General features: G+C 34.2%; 4 protein-coding genes across 5 annotated transcripts; 1 reads left to right on the forward strand and 3 right to left on the reverse strand.

The window, feature by feature from the left end:
• Positions 1-109: 109 nt before the first annotated feature.
• Positions 110-2,587, reverse strand: LOC133679331 (vicilin-like seed storage protein At2g28490). Its single transcript, XM_062101886.1, has 5 exons — positions 2,295-2,587; positions 1,766-1,947; positions 1,473-1,553; positions 967-1,371; positions 110-679 (listed from the first exon to the last, which is right to left on the reverse strand). The coding sequence occupies exons 1-5, from the start codon at positions 2,557-2,559 to the stop codon at positions 209-211; spliced, it is 1,404 nt and encodes a 467-aa protein (XP_061957870.1). The 5' UTR covers positions 2,560-2,587; the 3' UTR covers positions 110-208.
• Positions 2,588-9,270: 6,683 nt separating this feature from the next.
• Positions 9,271-13,576, forward strand: LOC133680369 (pheophytinase, chloroplastic-like). Of its 2 annotated transcripts, XM_062103278.1 has the most exons (6): positions 9,271-9,459; positions 9,924-10,693; positions 11,525-11,751; positions 12,116-12,307; positions 12,409-12,565; positions 13,191-13,576. In XM_062103278.1, exons 2-6 carry the CDS (start codon positions 9,941-9,943, stop codon positions 13,437-13,439), a joined length of 1,578 nt encoding a protein of 525 aa, XP_061959262.1. In that variant the 5' UTR covers positions 9,271-9,459; positions 9,924-9,940; the 3' UTR covers positions 13,440-13,576. The 2 variants fall into 2 exon arrangements, with proteins under 2 accessions (XP_061959262.1, XP_061959263.1); XM_062103279.1 differs by lacking the exon at positions 9,271-9,459 and having other exon boundaries at positions 9,905-10,693.
• Positions 13,577-14,336: 760 nt separating this feature from the next.
• On the reverse strand, positions 14,337-16,025 carry LOC133679607 (acyl-CoA--sterol O-acyltransferase 1-like). Its single transcript, XM_062102255.1, has one exon. The coding sequence runs from the start codon at positions 15,653-15,655 to the stop codon at positions 14,564-14,566; it is 1,092 nt and encodes a 363-aa protein (XP_061958239.1). The 5' UTR covers positions 15,656-16,025; the 3' UTR covers positions 14,337-14,563.
• Positions 16,026-17,684: 1,659 nt separating this feature from the next.
• On the reverse strand, positions 17,685-19,319 carry LOC133680611 (acyl-CoA--sterol O-acyltransferase 1-like). The gene has a single exon (XM_062103640.1). The coding sequence runs from the start codon at positions 19,054-19,056 to the stop codon at positions 17,980-17,982; it is 1,077 nt and encodes a 358-aa protein (XP_061959624.1). The 5' UTR covers positions 19,057-19,319; the 3' UTR covers positions 17,685-17,979.
• Positions 19,320-23,475: the final 4,156 nt, after the last annotated feature.

Genomic DNA, 23,475 nt, shown 5'->3' on the forward strand with positions numbered 1-23,475 from the left:
CATGGCGATAATAAATTATAAAGGGAAATCAGTAGCTAAGAGAAGTCGATTTTATTCTTATTTACAACTCAGAGACAAACAGTGAAAGCAACGAAGCGAGGAACACAAACAGAAAGAGCTAAGAAAAGCGAAAATATAAGCTACCCAAAAGATATTCTTGATCACCTTCTGCACCCTCTCGAACTTTATCCTGCACTTCACTTTTTTTCTAATCGAAACCCATAATCACTTCGTTGCCAAAGCTCTTGATCACCTTCTGCACCCTCTTGAACTTGGCCACCCCCTCCTCCTCATCTGGTGGCGCTGCACTTGCTGAAGGCAATATAACAGCCTCGCGCTGTGCCTTGATGACACGATTAATCCTATCCTCACTCACACCAAAAGCAGCCGCAAGCTCAGGGCTTCTGAAGGTTTGAAGAATTGAGTTTGCCCCAACCAGGAACTGTGGCCTGTTCTCGTGAGCTGAAGTCGTGAATCCAAAGAACTCGAAAGGACCTGACCGAGCTGCAATTTGACAGAAGGGGAAGTATCTTGGAACCCAGAAAACATCGCCTTCTTTTACTGTAGCATCCATCGCTTGTGTTCCATTTGGAAACACAATCTGTATTCTGCCGCTCCCTCTCAAAACAATTCCGTACTCTGTTGCTGTTGGGTTCACATGAGGTGCCAACATTGATCCCTAAGACAAAAATTGCCCCAAAAGATAAGAATAAGGAGTTTACTAATTCAGTAACATTTGTACGTGGATGTTTTTCTACCAATGTATTATCTAGTTGATCCAATTGCTAACAGTTTTCTGTTAGTAGATAAGTAGAGGACCATTTGGTTCATGTTAAAGAGGATGAAACTCCTATATATAGAGAGTTAAGCCTTCAGTTGATACTGCTTCTGAAGAAAAAATGCATTGGATATCGTAAAACATAGTGAACAATGAGCAACATCAAGAGACTGAACAAGAATAATTACCGCAGTAAGGTTGACCAGATAGACACCGATACCAGAGTATTTCAAAGGCTGATAATCAGACTCGTCAAGGGCAATGCTCCATCCATAGTTGTTTCTAAAGTCAGGCCGTCTATCATAGATATTGTATGAATCAGGGGATTTGCCAACTTTTTCACCTTTTTTCTTATTTTCCTGTCCAAATATTGAATTCAAGAGTTTCCTCCATGACCATGTCCTTTGCTCCTCTCCTTGACTGGGTTGTTGTTGGAATTTCACCATTCTTTTTAGGTGTTGTAGTCTATCTTGCTCCTTCAGTTGAAGGAATTTTGTCCATAAGCTTGGCCTTGGTGCCCTAGAATCACCTATGAAAACTATCGGACCCTCTTGTTGCCTGGTCATGATTTCCCTTACTTCATCTGCTGTCACCTGCAATGCATAATTTATCAAACTATTGGAACAAAGAAATTAATCAAGGAGCAGAGGCTAATGGTGGATATTTAGTGGGCAACTTTGATCTGCTTGCTTACATTGAAGGCAGCTGAAAGGGTTTCTAGCTCAAAACCAGCAAGAATGGATGGTGGATAGGTTCCCCCACCAATGTAGAAGGACTGCAAACATAAAATCAGAAAAGATGGCAGTCATTGCGCAACCTAGTAATTCAAAAAAACAAGCAGTGCCGAAACTTTTTTAATCATATTTAAGCCATAAATAATCCTTAGAACTTCCACTACTAGAAACCTCCAGGCACAAAATTATGCTGCCCTGAACCCTCAAGATTCAGCAACAAAATATTTCTCAAGTTGCTTAAGTAATGACGTACCTGGAAAAAACCCAATCCCAAACTCTCAGATGGGTCGATGCTGCAAATGATGTGAAGTCTCTGCCCCTCCTCTGCATTCATCAAGTAGAATGCTGAGCCAGCAGGAATTCGATAGATATCCCCGATCTTTAATCGTCTTTCTGCTAACTCATCTTTGTAGATCAATCCAACCTTGGCTTCCCCTACAACCCAAAGTGCAAATAAATAATATTTGCCATAAAAATTAAAGTCTACGGTAACTCCTATATTCGTGATATCCGACCTACCTAAAGCAATCTCCTTCATTAATTTGGTTATGAAACCTTGCAAAGTGCTTAGAAAATGCTTATAAATTTCTACTGAAGACAGATAATGTGGAAGACACTTGTGCATTAATTCTGCGAGCAACTCATCATCTATTTTTCCAAATTACAAGTTTCAAAAACTAGAGTCCTCATTATCCACTTTTGGATATGTTGTAAATGCATGCAAGTACTGCAGTTTTGACAGAAATCTACGAATGCAACAAAATAGAGAGATTATAACACACCTGTTCGAATGAAGAGGATCAAGCTGGAGTCGATATACTGAGGAACAAAAAGAGTTCGAGGCTCCATCGTAATGAACCCGATATGCATAGGCCTATCTATAATCCTTCCACCATAATTCCTGAGCACCATCATTTCTCCAGCATCAGTTTTCACCACACGCTTTGAATCTTGCAACAACAACCACTCTTCTTCCCTATCTATCCGTGTCTCATCCCTGTCTCCTCTCCAGTCTTCCTTTTCCTCTCTATATAACCCCACTGCCATTGTGACCCCGTAACAGAGCACAAGCAGCAAGAGCAGATGGGCAGCTCCATTTCCCATTGTGTGTTGGTTTTCTCCAGCTCGCTAGCTAGCTTTCTTGCTTTGAGTGTTGTATTGCTGGTGAAATTTACTCTTGTTTTGTGTTTCAGCAGTAGTAGACAGGTGGGGTTTATGAAGGGGTGAGGGAGAAATTAGAGGGGGGGCAAGTGTCAGACATGCAGAGCTGTGGGTTTGCTGGCTGATTTTGGGTTAGACACAGTTTAGTTCTGGAGATATCAGATCAAGCTGAGACCAAGTCATTTTTGCTTCTGCTCCCATCTCTCCTCTGTCAAATGGATTTAAGTTCATGATCCGGATTTATATTTATTTATTTATTTTCTGAAAAAGAAAATCCACGTTGTTACTTACCCTCTCTGTTTTCAGGTCCCCATCTTTAAAAGAACAGGCACAGAAAACCCGAGGCACACAACACTACACTTCCATGCTGAACTTTCAAGATTTTCTATTAATCAAATTTCACTGCCATGTAGTTCTTTAATAAAAAAAGGTGGTAGGGGAGCTTGGGGGTGTTTTGATGGTGCATGGGGAGGGAGAATTTGAGAGGCATGCAATTTGTGGCTTCCATGGATTGGCGTCGAGGATGAGGGATTCTGGACGACGACGGGAGGTTCTGGGTTTCATACCTGCCTCTCTTTCTCTTTACTTTTTTTCTTCTTAAAAAAAAACATGTTATTTTCTGTTTTCTTTCATTGTTTATTATATTATCAAAATAAAAAAAAAATCCAATAATTAATTATTATTTTGTGATTTCTTATGTCTCATCAACTACAATTAGACACCTTTTTTAAGATAGGTTGATTTTCTTTCGCATTCTTTCAATTATTAACTCTTCAATTAGATCTTTTATGAAATAAATTATTAATTAACTGTTTTTTACTATTCAAAATCAAACATATTCTTCCAATATATTTAAACTCAAATGTAAATACACGTATTATATATATATATATATATATATATATATATATATATATATATATATATATATATATTTTAATTTCATTCACGTAAATTTTTTAAACTAATTAAATATTCATCAAGTTTTATAGACGGCCTCATCGCAACACGCGATTACTGTGCAAGTACTGAATAATCAAGAGCAGCGGTTGACACGCAAGCCATGGCAGGATTCACTTATCTAGCAATCGTAGACGACACGCCCTCCATCCTAAACAACTGTTGTCTCACTTTAAAGAAAAAAAAAATCGTTGAGCTAGGAGCACCTAGATCAAAGACCATGGGCCAGGCATAGCGGTCCTTGGCCATGCAAGCCTTTTCATTTCCTTTTATTTATCCTTTCTTAAAAAAATCAACTAGTAAGCTTTTAATAGGAAATAACTATAAAATAAAATAACTTATTATTTTTATATGATTTGATGAACCATAAAATTCAGGAGTGAATTTTATGATCCATCAATGGAAACTTTTACTCTCAAAATTTCCAATTTCAAATTGATTAGGGTTAGTTAAAAAAAGAAGTAGCTAAAAGTTAATGTTAGGAGGAAATTTTGCATTAAAATTTAAAATTATTGGAAAATTTTGAGAGAAAAATATTTTCATAATGGAATTTCAAATTATTTTTATTTAATTAATAAAATATTTGAATAAATATTTTGCAAATTAATTTAAGAGCAAGACTCTTATTGAAAATTCGTGTACCATAAAACTTTTAGATGATTATGAAATCAACTCTGACTTAAATTAGATTCAAGAATAAAATGCTCCACAATTTAAATCATATATGGTTTCATAAATTTCAAGCTAGTAGTTGTACACATATTCCTCGTTGTGGTTGGTCCTATGATAAAGTGCATAATAGTTTATTTTCAAATTCATTCATTAACAATACCTGAAGGGATGCACTTTCTTTTTTAACATGAAACAAGAATATTACCCTTCCCTAAGTATTGTCATGACAAATATTAGATGGACACTTAGATATATTACTCGCATATTAGATGGACACTTAGATATATTACTCGCAAGTTGTCGTGGGTTGAATAATTTTTTTAATTTTAAAAAATGATAGATTAAAAAAAATCAAGTTCCAAGTTATTCATTAAATTAACAATTTAAATGATACAAAAAAAAACAATAAATAGACCGACAAAAAAAACCATTATATTTGAATATGTAATTAACATATATAATACTTATGCTTAATCTTAATAATCCATACTTTGACTTAAAATTAATTACTAACATGTATGCTTAGAATCCTTATAATATATGTTAAGTATGACTAGCACGAGATTTTAGTGCTAATAAAAGACAATGATATGCCAAATATTTTGGTTTCAAGAAGAAGGAGATTTTTTTTTTCTCTAACAAGTCATTTTATTTGTGAAGTTGGATAAAATTGTTCATAAAACATAAATTTTAGTTGATATGTGATGATGACCTAAAAAATAAAAAAGAGCTTAGAAACAAGGGTCAAGTGGGTGGACAAATTAGTTAATCAATTAATCCCTGTAATTTGCTCCACTCTTCTTAGCCTAGGATGGCCAAAATAGGTGTAGCTTGATGTTGAAGGCCATATACCAGTAAAAGGTCTCTTATGGTAGGTTAGGGGACTCCCAGATGTTTAAGTAAGTATTTTTATAGAAATAGAGTATAATAATATTTTAGAGAGAGATACTCTGAAAATATATATTCCGTAGAGAATGGAGATTGTGAACCTAGAGCTTAAATGATTCATGGGGTATTTATAACTTATGAGTCTTGTCATTTTAGGAAGAGGAAGGGTTGAAGAGTCATTTTGCTCTGATATCATTAATGAGAAATAAATATCTTTTATATATACATTTAATGAAAGATAAATATTCCTTACACAAACATTAATGAGATGAAAATATGGTAGACTCGTTGAGAGATTTTTTTATACATCTAGAGATATAGGGAGAGTAAGAGCCAAAATGTATTGAGTCAGTAACCATGGGGGTTGAACTATTCCCCTAAATTGAGTCCATGGAGGCTAAACTCTTCTTTAGTGATAAGCCCATGGGTGGTTAAGCTCAGATACGTTGCCTGAGATTGTGAGTTTTTAACCTTCAAGGTTTTTTAATGCCTATTAGATTTGGGTTTATCAATATGTAACACGTTCTTAATTTTATGTAACACTAGACAAGTCAGGCGGTATCCCTAATCAGACATCACATCTTCATAAACCTAGAATTTTCTTGCAATATTTAATATTATAGATGTTTTAGTATGAACTATTCATTGTTCTTGACTGCTTTAAAGTAAATTATAAACTTATATCATTCATATGGAGCATAATGGAAACCCATCACCTTTTATTTTTCTTGTTTTGACAAGAAATGCAAGAACATAGTAATACTTTTTAAGGTTGTAGACCTCAAACAATAATGTGTGTGTGTGTGTGTTGGGGGGGCAGTTAAGGGAATTGCTATAAAAATTAGAAAACTTGTAGCATTTCCATCTTTATATTAGTATTGAATCTACGAGGTAAAGAATACTTGACTTGTGGGATCGACTTGAAAAGAAGCCAATTTCACCAAACATGTCTAGCATTTGGCCTCAACTACTATACGACCTAGCATTATACTTAATAGGTACTAACGTAGCTGCCGATAAAGACAAGTTTTACAAGTATTTACTAATATAGCTACTGATAAAGACAAGTTTTACAAGTATTCATGCCAACCATCGCCTTCATCACCATATCATTATCCTCCTCACTATTACTACAAATTACCCCCATTTTTCTATGACAAGTCTTCACCATTTCTATAACATTCATTACCTTTAACTTATGTTTGCAAATCTCCACTTTCACCTTCATATGTTTACAAATTCCCACCACCGCCACCATCACTTTCATCGTCGTCATCCCTTTCCTTGTATATTTATAAGTCTTTTACTCCATCTCCTTCACCACCCTTTTCTTATGTCTACAAGTCCCCACCATCTTTATCATCATCTTCATCTCCACCTTATGTTTACAAATGTCCACCCCATTTATCTCCATCTCCTTCTCCTTCTCCCTCACCTCCATACATTTATAAATCTCCTTCTTCATCTTCTCCTTCACCACCCCTTCTATACATCTAGAAGTCCCCACCACTTTCATCATTATCTCTTCCACCTCTATATGTTTATAACTCACCACCTTCATCATCTCCTTCACCACCACCTTCTTATGGATATAATTCACCATTTACACCATCACCTTTTCCATCCCACCATATTTCTACATATCCCCACCTTTTCCATCACCATTACCTACTACCATCCCCTTCCTCCTACCTTATTATGTATATAAGTCACCACATTCTCCATCATCACCTTCACCCCCCCACTATATGTTTATAAATCCCCATCTCCCCAATCATCATAACATCCTCCTCCTTACATCTACAAGTCCCTACCACTTTCATAATCACCCCCTCCTCCTTACATCTATAAGTTTCCACCTCCACCATCACCTTCCCCACTACCTTCACACATCTACAAATCTCCATAATTTATATCATCTTCTCCATATCTCTAAGTATATAAATCTCTGCCACCATCATATTCATCACCCCTTTCTCCTTACATCTATAAGTCTCCTCCACTATCCCTTTTCTCTACCTCCTTTATATGCTTCCAAATCCCTACCACCTCTATCGTCTTCCCCTCCACCTCCATACATTTACAAATCTTCGCCACCTCTAATATCATCCACCCCTCTCTCATATATTCATAAGTCTCCTCCTCCACTATCTTTTTCATCACCCCCACCTAACGCTTACAAATCCTCACCATCTCATACGTAGACATGTCTCTACCTCATTCATGTACTTCCCCACCTTCTTTTTATGTTTACAAGTAACCATCTTCACCACCTACTCTGTATGCTTAAAAGTCCCCACCGCCCCCAACATCTCCTTCCCCACTTCCACCTCTATACATATACAAGTCTCCACCTCTATCATCTTTTTCTTTGCCTCCTCCTTAATACAATAAATCATCACCATCACCACCAACTCCTTAATACTACACATCTCCAATGCCACATTCTCCTCCGTATTAGGCTTAAAATGTTTTAATCTATTTGTTTTTTTTTTATCATCTTTCTTGTTATTGAATTTTGTATAATACTTATGTTTTCAATTGTAAGTTATATATTTATGAAGAAAATAATTGCTACAAGAAACACATAAATGATTTCTTAGTGGCTTATATTCATTCATTTTATCTCACTAAAAATATCCTTTTCAAGAGCTAGATCAAGCAATGTGGACGCGATGATTGGAAGTGTTTACATAATGAGATTTTTTATTCCCATGGTTTGATGCATTTATATTTTTTGTTTTCTTTGTTTCAATTTTGATATTCTATTGTTTTATTTTGAGACATTTGAAATAAATAAGTAATTATTTTTTGTTGTGCGTTGTATTTTTTTATATTTATTGTTGAAGACAGATCGATATTTTTTTTCAAGTCCTTTATCAGCATTTGAATGTGAATTAAAAACAATTTCTGCCCGCTTGAAATTTGTCACTAACGTTGAAAATTGGAAACAATTGGTCGACAATAATTGTCAATCAATAGTGTTAACAACATGACGTTGTGGGCTTGCAAGATTGGAGATGAATTGCCCATAAGCACATGTCATAGGCCTATGCGCATAGGCTTGGTGGCAACTAGGCCCACACTCTTGGACCACACACTTGGCCTAGGTTAAAAAAAATTAATAAGAATTTTTAAAAAGAGGCAGTCATTTGCCAGCCATCATCACCAGCCACGTTGCAACTTTTAATAATTATTTTTTTATAGTGTTTGATTTTGCGTTTAATTGTGTTTTTTTTTAATTTTAAATTAATTTTTTATATTTTTAAATTATTTTCATATATTAATATCAAAAAATACTTTTGAAAACAATGTTAATTATGCTCTTTGCTCTTTGTCGTCGGAAAAAAGAAACATTATTTTTTGTTTCCCACTGCTTTCTTGTTTTCACTTTATTTCTATATTATTTTCATTTTAAAACACTTTGAAAAATATATTTTTAACCATAATTTTAAAACTTAGTCTGATCTGACGGGTTGATTCAAAATCCAGGTTGAAATCGGGCTGAATTGAAGAAAAAACAGGGAAAGAAAAAACCTAGTATGACCCGGTTGACCCGACAAAACCTGGTCAAAAACTCGGTTGCAGCCCATTAATTTTTATTTTGTTTTTTATTAAAACAACGTCGTTTTAATTTTTTTTTTAAAAAAAGAATCGAGCCAGACAACCCGGTGACCCAGTCAAAACCCAGAACCTGGGTTTTGAACCGAGCTGGCCACCAAGCCGGGTCTAAAAACTATGTTTTGAACCTTAAAATAAGCTTTAATTTTCATGATAGGTCCTATATTTCCATGAAAAAAATAATTATACACCTCCTAACGTATCTAATAACTTCTGTATAAAGTCTTGGTAACCCCTCCCATTGGATCTTTGCTATTGAACATCACCAACATTTTTATTGGGACACGAAACTTCAAAGAAATTGGAAGAAGACGAAAAAAAAAAATTCCTTAAGAAAACAAACACAACACTGCAACCGTACAAGCATAGTAAAGCGTTTTAAAATTATATATATATATATATATATATATTGAACATTTTGTCAGGATAGCATTTTTATTATTCACCAATAAATGAAAAAAAAAGGCAAATCAAGAAAGGTTCTTTTCTTGGCCAGTTATAAGAAGGAGAAGCGTTCAAGCAACCCCAGTCTCCCAGTGTCTCCATCTCTCTCTAGATCTTACTTAAATCTCCGAAGTCCACGGAGGTTACTAGAGATTTCATAAAGTATCGAACTTTAATGACACTTCTCTTTGGAAACTAAAGGTAGGAGACATCTCTCCAATATTTTATAAGTTGTTTATTTATGGGGCACGATCTGTTAAATAATAAACTTTCCTGTTCACTGTTTAATACTTTTTTTTAATAGATTTACATCAACTCATGAGATATGGGTTTTCTGTTAAAGAGCTGCTTAGATATGTTTCCATCAAGTTCTGTTTGTAAAAGTTTGGTTTTCTTGCTTTGAGCTTTGTTTGGTAGCTTGGAAATGATGGGAAACAAAAGAAAATAAAGAAACTTTGATAGCTTTCAGCTCATTAATTCGAGAAAAGAAGTAAAGACTATGATAAGTAGTATTTTTCATGATTTCTTAAACATTTGGAAGCTATAATAGTATAGAAACATGATGATTTTAGCTTTTTTTCTTATTTTTATGGAGTTCTATTTTCAACTACGCAGAAGGTAAGCTTCGTTTTTGCTTATCAATATGATTTAACTGATCACTGCAGATCAAACTTTCTGGGGCATGGAGATTCTTTCTTCCAGTACCGCATCTTGTTGTCTTGTTGTAAATTTGAGGTGGAAACTAGCTGAAAATGGATCAAATTCTTCCCAGTTAAAGCTCCCTACTAGTAGAGAACGCAAAATTCTGTTTGCTAGGACTAATCAAAGAAATGGGTCACTGAGATTTTCTAGTGTTGATAAGTTCTTGGAAAAACTCAATCATGGGAAAGGTTCTAGGTCACTTGACTCATTTGGAGGGTTAAAGAATGGCAATTCAAAGGTTTTCAGTGGAAATTCTAGTAGTTATGTGGTTGGTGGAGAGGATGACGTGGCGAGTATTACAGAAAATGGAGAATCTCCGACTAAGGTTTTGATTCCGGGATTGCCAGATGAATCCAATGGTGAATATAGTGCCCCCATAAGCAGTTGTTTTTGGAAATGGAAGCCTAAACTTAATGTGCATTATGAGAAAGCTGGTTGTGAAAATGTGAATTCTCCACCAGTGTTGTTTCTTCCTGGATTTGGTGTTGGTTCCTTTCATTATGAGAAGCAATTGAAGGATTTGGGTCGTGACTACAGAGTATGGGCGATTGATTTTCTTGGGCAGGGAATGTCATTGCCAGTTGAGAATCCCACTCTGTTCTCAAAGGATGGGGCTGCCTCAGAAGGGAAGGATTCCATTTGGGGGTTTGGAGATGAGATTGAACCATGGGCGAATGAGCTTGTTTTCTCTATGGATTTATGGCAGGACCAAGTTCACAATTTCATAGAAGAGGTAGTCAAACATCCTTCCATGTCTTCTCTGTTCCAATCTGCAATAACGAAAGACGGCTGAGACACATATACATGCATATTGTATATGGATATCTACAATAATATACATTGCCTTAGTTTTCCGTTGTTGTACATTCATGCACTTTCTGTAGGATTTTGTATGGTTAAGCTCACGTGAAGGATTATTCTGCATTGATCATGTCTCCTTCATCCAATTTTCCATTTTGGTAACATTTTCCTAGCGCTTTTCCAAAGTGAGAAATAAACCCAGTTACTCTATTTCTGATCTGCAATTACATGATTTTTTTTTCCATGCCTTTTCAACCTTGTCACACTTGTACATTGCATAAAGTGCTTCTTTATCTAATTTTGTCTGGTCTCGTCTCTTTTTTTTGTTCACTCATTTAGGAAAGCAGCTATTCTTTTTTATCTTTGACCTATCAATTCACATAAATCCTTCTGAAAAACAATTCAACTCCATTTTTACGTACCTTTGTACTTTACTTCTCCAACTCCACACTTTAATGCTTCTAGAATACCTTTTCTCCTAAACTCTATGCATTGATTTCATATCTTTGTGCTTCAAGACCATAGCTTTATGCTTGCCATCCAATTAGTTCTTCTCATATTGCACATTTCACATAGATTCTTAAATTAATGAGTTGGACACCAATCCTTGTTTCCTACTTTTTTCTTGCATTCTACATGGGCGTTCAAATTCACAAGAGGTGTCATTAAGATTGTGAATTTGCAACAACGTGGCCATTTATGTAAGAGAAATGCATCGTGATAGCTCAAAAGGCACAGATTACATTAATCATTTATGTTACAGGTAATTGGCGAACCAGTATATATTGTAGGGAACTCGCTGGGAGGATTTGTTGCATTATACTTTGCAGCAAGATACCCTCATTTAGTGAAAGGTGTTACATTGCTAAATGCAACTCCGTTTTGGGGTTTTCTACCTAATCCAATAAGATCTCCAAGATTAGCAAGGATATTTCCATGGTCTGGGACATTTCCTCTACCTGCAAATGTTAGAAAGCTCATAGAATTCTTGTAAGTTTTTCTTTTTACTGTGTGTGTATACAATTTAATTTGTGTACCCATACACTTGGGATCCAGATAATTCACGTGCCAATCCATATATAATACATGGGTATCATGTTGTTGGTGAAACTTATAAAGAGTCTCACCAAGGCTTTGCATAAATTGTGAAAACAATAAATTTTTTGTTGGGGGCGGCTTCATGTAGTTGCTTGTTCTGTTTAACATGCATGTCTCATGAAATAAGTCGTTGCATTTATCTCTTCAAAGCCATTATTGCTTGAATCTAATTCCTACTGCCTCCACCATCACCAGTACAGTTATTGTCATGCATCAACCTTCTCCAACTTACTAATGTTATTAATTTCTTTCCCAGTTGGCAGAAAATAAGTGATCCTAAAAGTATTGCAGAGATACTTAAACAGGTTTACACAGATCATTCTACAAATATTGACAAAGTGTTTTCTCGTATTCTTGAGATTACGCAACATCCTGCTGCTGCTGCATCATTTGCCTCAATAATGTTTGCTCCTCAGGGGCAGCTATCCTTCAAGGAGACTTTAGCCAGGCAAGCACTTAATAGCTCTTAACTTTTCTTCACGAGTCACTCATTCCCTTCTTTTTTTTCTTGCTTGAACTGAAGGGCTCATAGCTTATTTGTGTTTCTAGGTGTAAAATGAGCGATATTCCCATTTGTCTCGTGTATGGAAAGGAGGACCCCTGGGTGAAGCCTGTCTGGGGCCTACAGGTGAAACAGCAGGTGCCAGAAGCTCTGTATTATGAGATCAGCCCAGCTGGTCACTGTCCCCATGATGAAGTTCCTGAGGTATGTAGCTCATCGCTTATTTGTCTAATGGCAGAAAAGACACTGTGATGATTGATCCGGAAATAAGTATGTTAATCTTATGTGAAGTAGAAAACTTGAAAAAAGAGAGAATAGTTGTTGAAACTCAATGACTATACTAGTTCAACGGAGGTAATTTACAAGAATCTTGCTGTAACTACTTGTAACTTCTGCATATAGCTGCTGCCTGCGATTACAGGAGAAGATGACCTTTAACCTGGACATGACATCGGTACTTAGATATAATCAAAACTCCAGTTCCACTCGTGTGGAGGTAGAGAGAGAATGAGAATATTTTAGATTCTTTGGCATCCCTGCAGTGGTCTCAAATTTTATTTCCCAACCCACCCAAACTAGGTTTTCTAGGATTAATCAATGAAATGTTCTGTTAGTAAAGAATGAATTCTCAAGGCATTGTGGAATCGCCAATATTTTTTGGGAAGTGGTTCATGTTGCATTGGAGTTCCAGATACTTGTGGGATTGCTGTCCTGGGTCTGATTTAATTGATGCGTTCCGTGTAGGCTGTGAAATGGATAATCTTTCCAGGCCTTGATATACCTACTTTTTATTGCTTCCATAGACAGCTGACTCTTTGTGTTACAACAGGCTGTGAATTACTTGCTTCGTGGGTGGATTAAAAACCTGGAATCCCATGGTTCAGTTGCCCTACCATTACATGAGGATGCAGAAGTTGTGGAGAATAGCATTGCCAGGGACTTGGAATTTGTGAGAGAAGGATCAAGAAAATCAGTTATTGTTCGGTTCTTTGGATCCAGGTTTTCTATTTGGAATAGCCTTAGCTCTTACATTAATTCTCAATTCAGGAAAACTACTAGCCGAATCCTGACACCATAGCCACCTGCCCTAGAACATGATGTAAATTCAAAACGATTTTTCCTTCTCCTTCTTGTATGCAACCATACTTGTCTGATACATTATAGCATTAGATGTAAAAATTGTAGAATCAATGTGTACGTCCACATTAGCTTGTATCTCAGCTGTTATTCATGTTTACTATAATGATTTTCTTCGAATCAAGAGAAATAATGGACTTTTCTTGAACATTTCCTCTGGTGATATTAACCTTAGCAAGTTTCGTGAAGTAGATTGACGGAAAAATAACACCAGCAACAGTTCCACTGGAAAAGCAGCAAGCAAACCGAAGCTGCACGGTTTGGTATCGACAAAACATCTTGTGGCCAAATCGTTTTTTTTTAAAAAAAAAAATTAAAATTAGAACATTTACGATTAATGTCATCTTGATCTTCAACTTATTTCAGGTTTTTACGAATCACACCACTTTTTTTCTTTCAGGAACAATTGTTATTAACCAGTTTCCGCCTTTTTTCAGCAACCATTGTTAAAAAGAAGCCGCTTCATTTAACAATGGACTCCACGTGAATACATGAGAGATATCATATAATCCATTGCAAAACAATTGATAAATCTGTAAAAAAAAAAAAAAAATTTGCATAACAAACTACTAGCTAGAGTATATACAAATTTTTTTTCATTCGTATATAATTATTTGGAGTATAAATCAAGTAATTTAATTTTCAGTTGACCTTAGTTGTTAGATAATGATGTTTCTCTCGAATTATAGTTTTGTAAATTTTTTATTTATTTAAATTGTTTTGATGTATTAATATTAAAAAATAATAAAAAATATTATTTAAATATACTTTTAAGAAGAAAAATAACGATAAAGGCACTGGCATTCAGTCAATACATTCATGTACTTCCATATATATATATATATATATATATATATATATTAAAGAAATTCCTCTTTCTTACAAACAGGAGTGTGCATCAAGCAACAGAAGTAATGGAATACAATTTTTCTGAAGTAAAACCCATTTTGTTTTTCAGAATGATTGTGGGCATCGCTTTATTTATATATCACATGAGTTTCCTCATCATGGACTTACAGAACTATACGTAGCATTCTCCTTCCCTGTATTGGCCTATTTAATTTGCTAATAGCTTCTGGTGATGGAAGGGCGTCCAAATAGAGCATGAGAGCAGTCCCTCCCGAAAGCTCTAAGTGCCGCATATTCTTCAAACGCCCTGACATCCGCCCTACACTGGAGCGGCTTAGGAAAGAACAGCCAACAGCTAGTGACCATGACGAATCCTATGGTGAAGAGTCCTGAGATCACCCTCGGCAATTGCCACCTGCCCTTTAACGCTTTCTTTATTACAATTTCAACTGTTACACAAAATCCATGTAGAAGAAAGAACCATGTGACCTCCCATGTCGGTTTCACGCGAAGCAGGTAATAAAACATGACCTCGTGCATAATGGCTGATAACAAGAACGTGGCCAAAACAGCGGGGATTGGGGACCACCTCCGACCGACGACGCGTGTGCTAATGTTGCGGGTGGGTTCGTAGACGGTCTGGCGTAGGATGCTGCTGACCATGAGGTTCCATCGTTTGCCCCAAAAGTCTTGTAGAGATGTAGAGAGGTGTGGCTCGTTGAATTGTGGCTCTAGCTCTAGTCCTAGGATGGTTCGAGCCAAGACTGCAACTAAGGCTAGGACAACGTCGAGGAAGATGTATAAATGGAGACATAGAAGACACAAGATGATTTTTGGATGGATGTATTCATTATAATCATGGACAACTACCAGAAATGCCCAAAGCACACCTTTTATTGCATAGTTCAACGAAGATTTGTGGGTTTGATCTGTAGGTATTACAGGAGGTTGGTTTTCTTGGTTTTGTGATTTTGGAGGTGGGTTTTCTTGGATCTTGATGGGCAAACAAGCAACAGAAACAAAAGTTAAGAGAGACCTTGATGAATATTGTGAAGATAAAGGGCCCTTACCGCAAGCAAAGAGTAAGAGCTTGAAATTTCCAAGCCAAGCAATGTAAAATGCTGTGTTGCCCCCAAGAAATATGGTGGAGAGATTAAGAGGAAGGTAGAAAAAGAGGCACACAAATGGGATTAGGAATAGGAGTCTTGTTTTTCCTTTTGGTATTGCCTTACCAATGGCATAGCAGCAGCATAAACAAAAAAAGATTGAGAGCCATACCTTCAGGAAGTTGCGAATCTCACCCTCCATATTTTTTTCCTGTTCCTCCAAGAGAGTGTTTTTGATTTCCTGATGCTCGATTATGAAGTCTGTATACAGAGCTAGTTCAATTTGTACTGGTCCTCTCTGCTTTTCTTTCTTTTCTTTTCTTCTGAACAGAAATATTGTACTGGGCGTTTTCAACTATTGCTCAAACTGTAAAAGGCCCCCGGGCCGATTGGCCGGAGGGTGTGAGTTGAATATACATGGAGAGATCTTCCGCAGACCTACAGTATAGTAATCACCAGTCACGAATTAAAAAGGAGCTGCAGAATAGCAATCCAAATCCAGCCACATGCTTTCTTCTCGAAGTTCTGCTGTTGCAGGAGAAAAAAATTATTATTGGAGGTTTAGTTTGGATAATAAAGTTGCTTTTATAGGATTAGAATCTTAAAGCAAGTTGTAGTAGAAAAGTACATATTTTTCAAATTATGAGGAATTAAAAAATTAGAATTATTTTGTCGCATCATTGCTCATCATCTTCTTTCTTTTTAATTCAGCCACCTAATTTTTTCAATTTTCTTTTATTTCATCATTTTCTTTTTGTCTGGTCTTGCCAACATTTTTTTTTTCAAAAATTATTTTGATTGTTTTTTAATTGGCGAAATCAACTCGATTATGTTAACTCGATTATGTTAAAATAACTTACACGTAATTTAATTTAAAACATGAACTAAATAAAATGTTTTTTTTTTAAATCTAACTCATAACTTAGCGTTGGTATATAAACTATTATATTCTATTTAAAACTCAACCATGGGATATATATATATATATATATATATATATATATATATATATTACTGAAAAAGAATTAGAGTCCCAGATCTCACGTAGGAAAGAATAATAACCAATTAACATATCCTGTAAATGAATTTATTAACGATAGATCGAGAGTTCAGGCAAGGCAAGGATGAAGAGATGTTCGGCTATTTCAACATATTTTCTCGGGAAAGTATATTTGTATGGATTGGAACTCTGTGTCTCGATATTCTTCACAAATGTTTTCGTGGTGTCGAGATCGCATATTTTCCGGGAATGACCAAGTTATGCATGTAGTCGATGAATTCAAATTTCACATTCTGAAAACCCTTTTAAGAGTTTAAAAACTCCTAGTTTCAGGTAATCTGTCTGGATTCAGCCTCCACAGACTCAGTCTTGAAAAAAAAATTCAGCAGCCCTCAGGGGCTCAGTATAAGAAAAAAAACAGAGTCTCATGGGCGGGCTTAGTCTTGAGAATAACTTAACCATAAAAAATAGCTCAACTAAGCCTCAGAAAACAACCCAGATTTTATAGGCGCAACTTAGAAGAAAAATCAGTTTTTATGGACTTAATTATACTTTGAATTTTTTTTTTATTACCTTAAGTATATAAAATTTCTCAAGACTTATCATATTTTCATTCAAATTAATAATGTGTAAAATATAGTTTATAAAATTTTTTTAAAGGCCTACCATATTTTCATTGTATTAATATATATGTTGGCGATATTTATCTTTCATTAATACTATCGAGATAAAACTACACTCTAATCTTTTTTTTCATAAAAAGATAAGACTCATAAGTTATAAATATCATATGAACCCTTCAAACTCTAGAATCTTAATTTTCATTTTTTATTGTATATTTATTTTTGAAGTCTCTTTCTAAAATATAATTGTCTTTTCTTAAAAAGAAATATTTATTTAAATATCAAAAAAAATTTAAATTCATCAAAAAATATATCATAAAGTTTCAGTTATCGATTATCTTAACTTGCTAAATACTAGATACCAATCACAAAAAAAAAAATCATAAATCATAAATCTTGACCACGAGCTACTAAAATTTTTAAATCATCATCTCTAACTAGTTTCTCTTGTATTTTTTTGGTGGGCTGTCTCATCATAAACCATTGACCTTCGACTTATAATTAATGATAGCTGTACCAAATTAAACAATAGGTTAGTCACTAATTAAATTATACTCTCACGCGAAAAAGTATAGTACATCAACTCAATAGGAAATCGCACCTAATAATTTCTTTAAAATACATGATTTCATTTTTATATATATATAAATAAGAAGTAACAAACTGCCAAACCTAAATGGCCATACACTTGGTAGAACAGAGTATTTGACAGAGAGGATGGTTTTTCAGCATTGGTGGGATTTTGGTTTGCTGAGTCTTGTAAACTGTTTCTGCCATCGTCTAGATGGCCCATTGTTTCTTTAATCTAAATAAATAAATAAAAAACTTTCAAACCTTGAAGTGCCAGCCTGCATGTGCCAATGATTAATTTTCTAATCCAAAGCAAAACCTAAAAACAATATTCTATGAACCAAACAAATTCAAATGACGATGAATAATTGTATTTTCTATGAATGTGACTAACTGGGCATACTCTGCAGATGCCCTTTCAAAAACCTTGCAGCTATACATTGACGGTAAAAACAACCAATACCCCGTCAACATCACGAACCCGGTAGTCAGTAGCCCAGAAATCACCGTCGGCAACTTCCACCTGCCGCCAAAACGCTTCTTCAAAACACCCTCAACTATTAGACACAGTCCATGGAGGAGAAAGAAGCAAGTCAACTCCAATGTGAGCTTGTCACGCCCTAGGTAAAAGAACATGAGCTCGTGCATGATACCCGAGACAAAAAATGTCCCCATGACTGCTGGAATTCGAGCCCATTTTCTGCCCACAAGACCAGAGGCTATGTTGCCGGTGGGTTCATAAACGGCAAGTCGAAGGATACTTGAAACCATGAGGTTCCATCTTCTACCCCAGAAGTCTTGTACTGAAGTGGAGAGGTAGGGCTCGTTGAACTGTGGCTCTAACTCTTGTCCTAACAACACTTTAGCCATGGTTGCTGCTATGGCTAGTAATATTTCAAGTTGGATATACAAGTACATGACATAAAGCAAGGAAACGACCTTCGGATGGATATAGTCACTATAATTATGAACATTCACCAATATAGCCAAAAGCAAAGTCTTGACCCCATAATTTCGAGATGATCTCTTACCATCTTCAAGCTTCTGGGAATGTATATGTGATTTTGGAGATGAGTCATTAACGTTATGTTGGATCTTGATGGGTAGACAAGCTACAGCCACAAAATGTGGCAGAGAGATGGATGGATTATCTGAAGACAAAGGGCCTTTGCCGAAAGCAAAGAGTAGAAGCTTGAAATTTGCAAGCCAGGCAATGAAAAAAGCTGTGGGGCCTCTGAAATGAATGGCGAATAGATGAAGAGGAAGGTAAAGAAAGAGGCAAACGATTGGGAGCAAAAAGATAAGTCTTCGAGTTCCTTTCGGAACTACCTTCCCAATAGCATAGCAATAGCATACAGAAGCAAAGACTGAGAACCATACCTTTATCAAGTTGCAGATTTCATTCTCCATTTTGCCTCTAATATGTTATCTATGATCTCTGTCTTTGTTCTCGGTGATCATTTATGATTTATACACCATCCTTTTGTATATTTGAATATAAATAAAATATTTGACAATAGAATTATGCTGTCTTAATTTGACGCAAATAGCACGAGGATCTTGAAGGAGAAGAAGAAGAGTTCAATAAAAGAAAATAACGAAGACTTCGAAGAAGAAAGGTTCAACGTTGAGGACGATCGAGGTTTGTATTGGTAATACGACATCATGCAGGAGTTTTAAACGAGAAAAATATTGTGGTTGTATTTAAAAGTAACAAAGAAGTTTTTTCTGCCTTTTTTTATATGCATAAAAGCTTCGAACTAGAAACCAAATAGACATGGACTAGATAATATGCCCGCGGGCTGTGCGGACTTATAAAATAAACGCATTTAATAGTATTATAATTATAAATAAGCGCTAGATAAGTAATAGAAACTAAATATATGATGGAGTAAATATTTCATGACGGAAAAAAAAGTTGTGTTGGTGATTAAAAACTTAGATTCTGAACAAAATGATTTGTACAGTGTTTTTGACACATCATTTAACATTTTTGTTAATTAAAACAAAAAAAAAATTACAAAGCTAAATTCTCTACCAATTTAATATTAAAAAAAAACCAACAAAGATAATTTTGGAAGGAAAAAAACCCATGAGAAATAATGTTGTAGCAATTGACAATGTTTTGTGAGGAAAACTATAGTGTTTTCCCCAATAAAATAAAATAAAAAACCATTTAAAAAAATATTGTAGCAATCCATAGTGTTTTGTGAGAAAAACTATAACGCTTTCCCCATATAATTTAGCTTTATTGTAATTATAATTCTTAACCAACTCAATATTAAAAAAAAAATCGACAAAGATAATTTTGAAAAAAAATCATAAAAAAATCATATGATAAAACACTGCAACAATTAAAAATGTTTTGTGAGGAAAACTACAGTGTTTTCCCCAATAAAATAAAATAAAAAACCATTTAAAGAAATACTGTAGCAATCCATAGTGTTTTGTGAGAAAAACTATAACGCTTTCCCCATATAATTTAGCTTTATTGTAATTATAATTCTTAACCAACTCAATATTAAAAAAAAATCGACAAAGATAATTTTGAAAAAAAATCATAAAAAAATCATATGATAAAACACTACAACAATTAAAAATGTTTCAAAAAAAATTACAAAGCTAAATACTTAATCAGCTAAATATTAAAAAAAATCAACAGAGACAATTTTAGAAAAAAAATAACAAAAAAAGGATATTGGAAACACTGTAGCAATTCACAGTGTTTTGTGATGAAAGCTACAATGCTTCCCCACATGATTTAGCCTTATTTGTAATTATAATTCTCAAACAGCGTAATATTAAAAAAATAAAATTGATAAAGATAATTTAAAAAAAATTATAAAAAAAAAACCATGTGGAGAGTCACTGTAGCAATCCACAATGTTTTGTAAGGAAAGCTTCAGTACTTTCCCCACATGATTAAGCTTTATTATAAAGTTAAATTCTAACCAACTCAATATTAAAAAGATAAAATCGATGAAGATAATTTTGAAAAAAAAAATATTACAAAAAATAAAAACACAAAAGAAACTGGAAAAAAACCATGTGAGGAAAAACTGTATCAATCCATAGTGTTTTGTGAGGAAAAACTTGTATTTACTTGTAATTACAATTCTTAACCAGCTTAATATTTAAAAAAATAAAATTGACAAAGACAATTTTAGAAAAAAAAAACATAACAAAATAGAAAAAAACCATGTGGGAAAAAACACTGTAGCAATCCACAGTAATCTGCAAGGAAAGTTATGGTGATTTCCTCACATATTATAACTGTAATTTTTAACCAGCTAAATATTAAAAAATAAAATAAAATATATAATTTAGGAGAAAATCATAAAAAAAACAAAAGAAAACCATACAGAGAAACACTGTAGCAATCAACAATGTTTTAAAGAAAAAATATTACCAAACTAAATTCTCAATCATCTCAATATTAAAAAAAATCGACAAATATAATTTTGAAAAATAAAAAAATAAAATAGAAAAACTATGTGGGAAAAAACCGTAGGAATCCACAGTATTTTAAAAGAAAAAAATTACAAAGCGAAATTTTTAATCAACTCAATATTTAAAAAGAAAAATCAACAAAAATAATTTTAAAAAAATAAATAAAAAACAAACAAAAAAAATTTGAAAAAAAAAGTAATTTTGGAAAAAAAATGAAAAAGAAAAAAAAAAGGGGAAAGTTGGAAAAAAAATACAAAAAAAAAAAGGAATGCACTATAGATTACTGTTGTAATCCATAATGCTTTGTGTGTGGGGGGACAATGATTCCCCCAAACCATTTAGATATTGTTAATAATAATTGTTAAGTTACGAGGAGGTATATAATATGCATTGCTTGAATGTTCATGTGATTCTTGTTGTTACTCCTACTCTAATGATATGATTTTTATAAAAATATAAAAAGATATATAAATCAACGTATAAAAGAAAATCAAGTGATAATATGATGTAGTTGGGCTTATAGACACGAGCGGTTATGAATATTCAGTGTGATAATCTGGCATTACTAGAAAAGAATCTGGCATAAACAGATTATATGAATAACGTAACAAATGTTTTTATAGACTATTAGAACAGGTTTAGGTGCAAGAAAAAGTCTAAAACAGTCAAGACTGATTATCTTTTTAAAACTATAATAACAAAAGATTTGACTATTGGATTAGCATCAAATTTTAACAAGTGATTCTACAAGTGATTTTTCTTAGGGTAACCACTACGTCGCTAAATAGACTCACAAATCTTTTAGAATTGTGTTTTGAGCATTGATGCTCCTCATATGATGATTTTTACTATTTTTCCTATGTTTTTTCAAACTATGTTTTAATTTGGATTTTTTTTGTTTATTTTCTTTATATTTTTTAATTCCTAGTTGCTTCCTAATAGAGGTAAGGTTTTTTTAGCTTATTTAAAGGTCTTGTAAACCTCTTAAGGAGATAATCACCATATGTTTTATTTTTTAAAGAATAAAATTGTGAATTTAAGGTTCACATTCACAACCCTCTTTACTCATTAAAACTTTCATCTTTTTATTTTATTTTATTTTTGAGTTGCTACTATCCTATATAGCTTTTGCCTACATTATAGTATTTATTGACAGAATATATACCGGAAGATTTAGATTAAGGTAAGAATTAATCCTTTTGTTTTAAAATAATTTATTATATTCCCTCAGATACTAGTTAATGTAGACCTCATGATCACGGGGTCACAAAACTCACAAAAACATTAACAACAAATCATGTAAAGTCGAAATAAGTTTAATAAAAGTATGATACAATGAAAACGTGTTCCAAAGCACCAACTGTAATAGTCCGACCCAACCTGTCGTATATTGTTCGTTTTGAACCTTACCGCCCTCACGATTTTGTTCTTGGTGACTCGAGCCCATTTCTGAGCCCGACGCCTCAAAACGTGTACAGCAGGTCAGCGACCAACACTACTCATAAAGCTCTGACTCTGGACGCTCGCTTCTGATGTGGGATATCACAAGATTTTTTTTTGTAGATTTGGAGACTCTCAAATGCTTAAGCAGATATCTTTTTAAAGAGAGAAAGTGCAATAATATTTTAGAGAAATAAACTATGAAAATATATAATACTAAAAATATTAAGAACGAAGAGATTGTGAACATGAAGCTTGAAGGATTTATGAAATATTTATAGTTGTGTTTCACTTAATTTATTCAAAAAACCACAACCATTCATTTGTCTTCTACTGATATTATCCAGCTAATAGATGAAGACTTGTTTAATTAAATATATTGTTAAGAAATAATCCCTTTAAGATTTATGTAAAAATTTATGGAGGTGTGGCATTAAATCCGGGCATTATATTTGAATTCATAGATGTAGTTGATCCGGTTATGCATTAGGCTTGAGCGAACCTGACCATGCCCGAAGTGTGATGGCAAGAAATCTTCGTGCTCAGCACGTTTGGTAGACGTGCAACAAGCTCACCTCGTTGGGTTGGAAGCACCTGTTAGATCTAAATGTTGGATTTGACTAGTGTCAAACCCAGTTGGGCCTATGTTAAGATGCATTTAGGCTAGTGAGTGCTATTTAAACTTGATCAAGAGTGTGGAAAAATTATATATGCATGTTTTCCTTTTTCTAACATTTTTTGAAAATGTGCAAAGAGATTTACGTATAAAATCTTGGTTAATGGGCTAATGAATGGTGTTATATATTTCTTGGAAAATTTAATCAATTGGTGATGTGGACTACAAGTCGTCCACCATCTGCCCGCCCATCCATCGAGACATATTTTATTAGCCTGTGCTGCCTAAAGAAGAAAAATTCCACCATCTCGGCATCCATCTAA

This window comes from Populus nigra, chromosome 19 (genome assembly GCF_951802175.1).
Source record: "Populus nigra chromosome 19, ddPopNigr1.1, whole genome shotgun sequence".
NCBI classification, from domain to species: Eukaryota; Viridiplantae; Streptophyta; class Magnoliopsida; order Malpighiales; family Salicaceae; genus Populus; species Populus nigra.

Coding starts and splice junctions, on each gene's coding strand:
- LOC133679331 (XM_062101886.1), bottom strand. CDS start 2,559: ATGGCAGTGGGGTTATATAGAGAGGAAAAGGAAGACTGGAGAGGAGAC. Junction 1,948..2,294: donor GATCCTCTTCATTCGAACAG/GTGTGTTATAAT, acceptor TTTGGGTTGTAG/GGGAAGCCAAGGTTGGATTG. Junction 680..966: donor ATCTGGTCAACCTTACTGCG/GTAATTATTCTT, acceptor TTTTTGTCTTAG/GGATCAATGTTGGCACCTCA.
- LOC133680369 (XM_062103278.1), top strand. CDS start 9,941: ATGGAGATTCTTTCTTCCAGTACCGCATCTTGTTGTCTTGTTGTAAAT. Junction 10,694..11,524: donor TTCACAATTTCATAGAAGAG/GTAGTCAAACAT, acceptor TTTATGTTACAG/GTAATTGGCGAACCAGTATA. Junction 11,752..12,115: donor AGAAAGCTCATAGAATTCTT/GTAAGTTTTTCT, acceptor TTTCTTTCCCAG/TTGGCAGAAAATAAGTGATC.
- LOC133679607 (XM_062102255.1), bottom strand. CDS start 15,655: ATGGAGGGTGAGATTCGCAACTTCCTGAAGGTATGGCTCTCAATCTTT.
- LOC133680611 (XM_062103640.1), bottom strand. CDS start 19,056: ATGGAGAATGAAATCTGCAACTTGATAAAGGTATGGTTCTCAGTCTTT.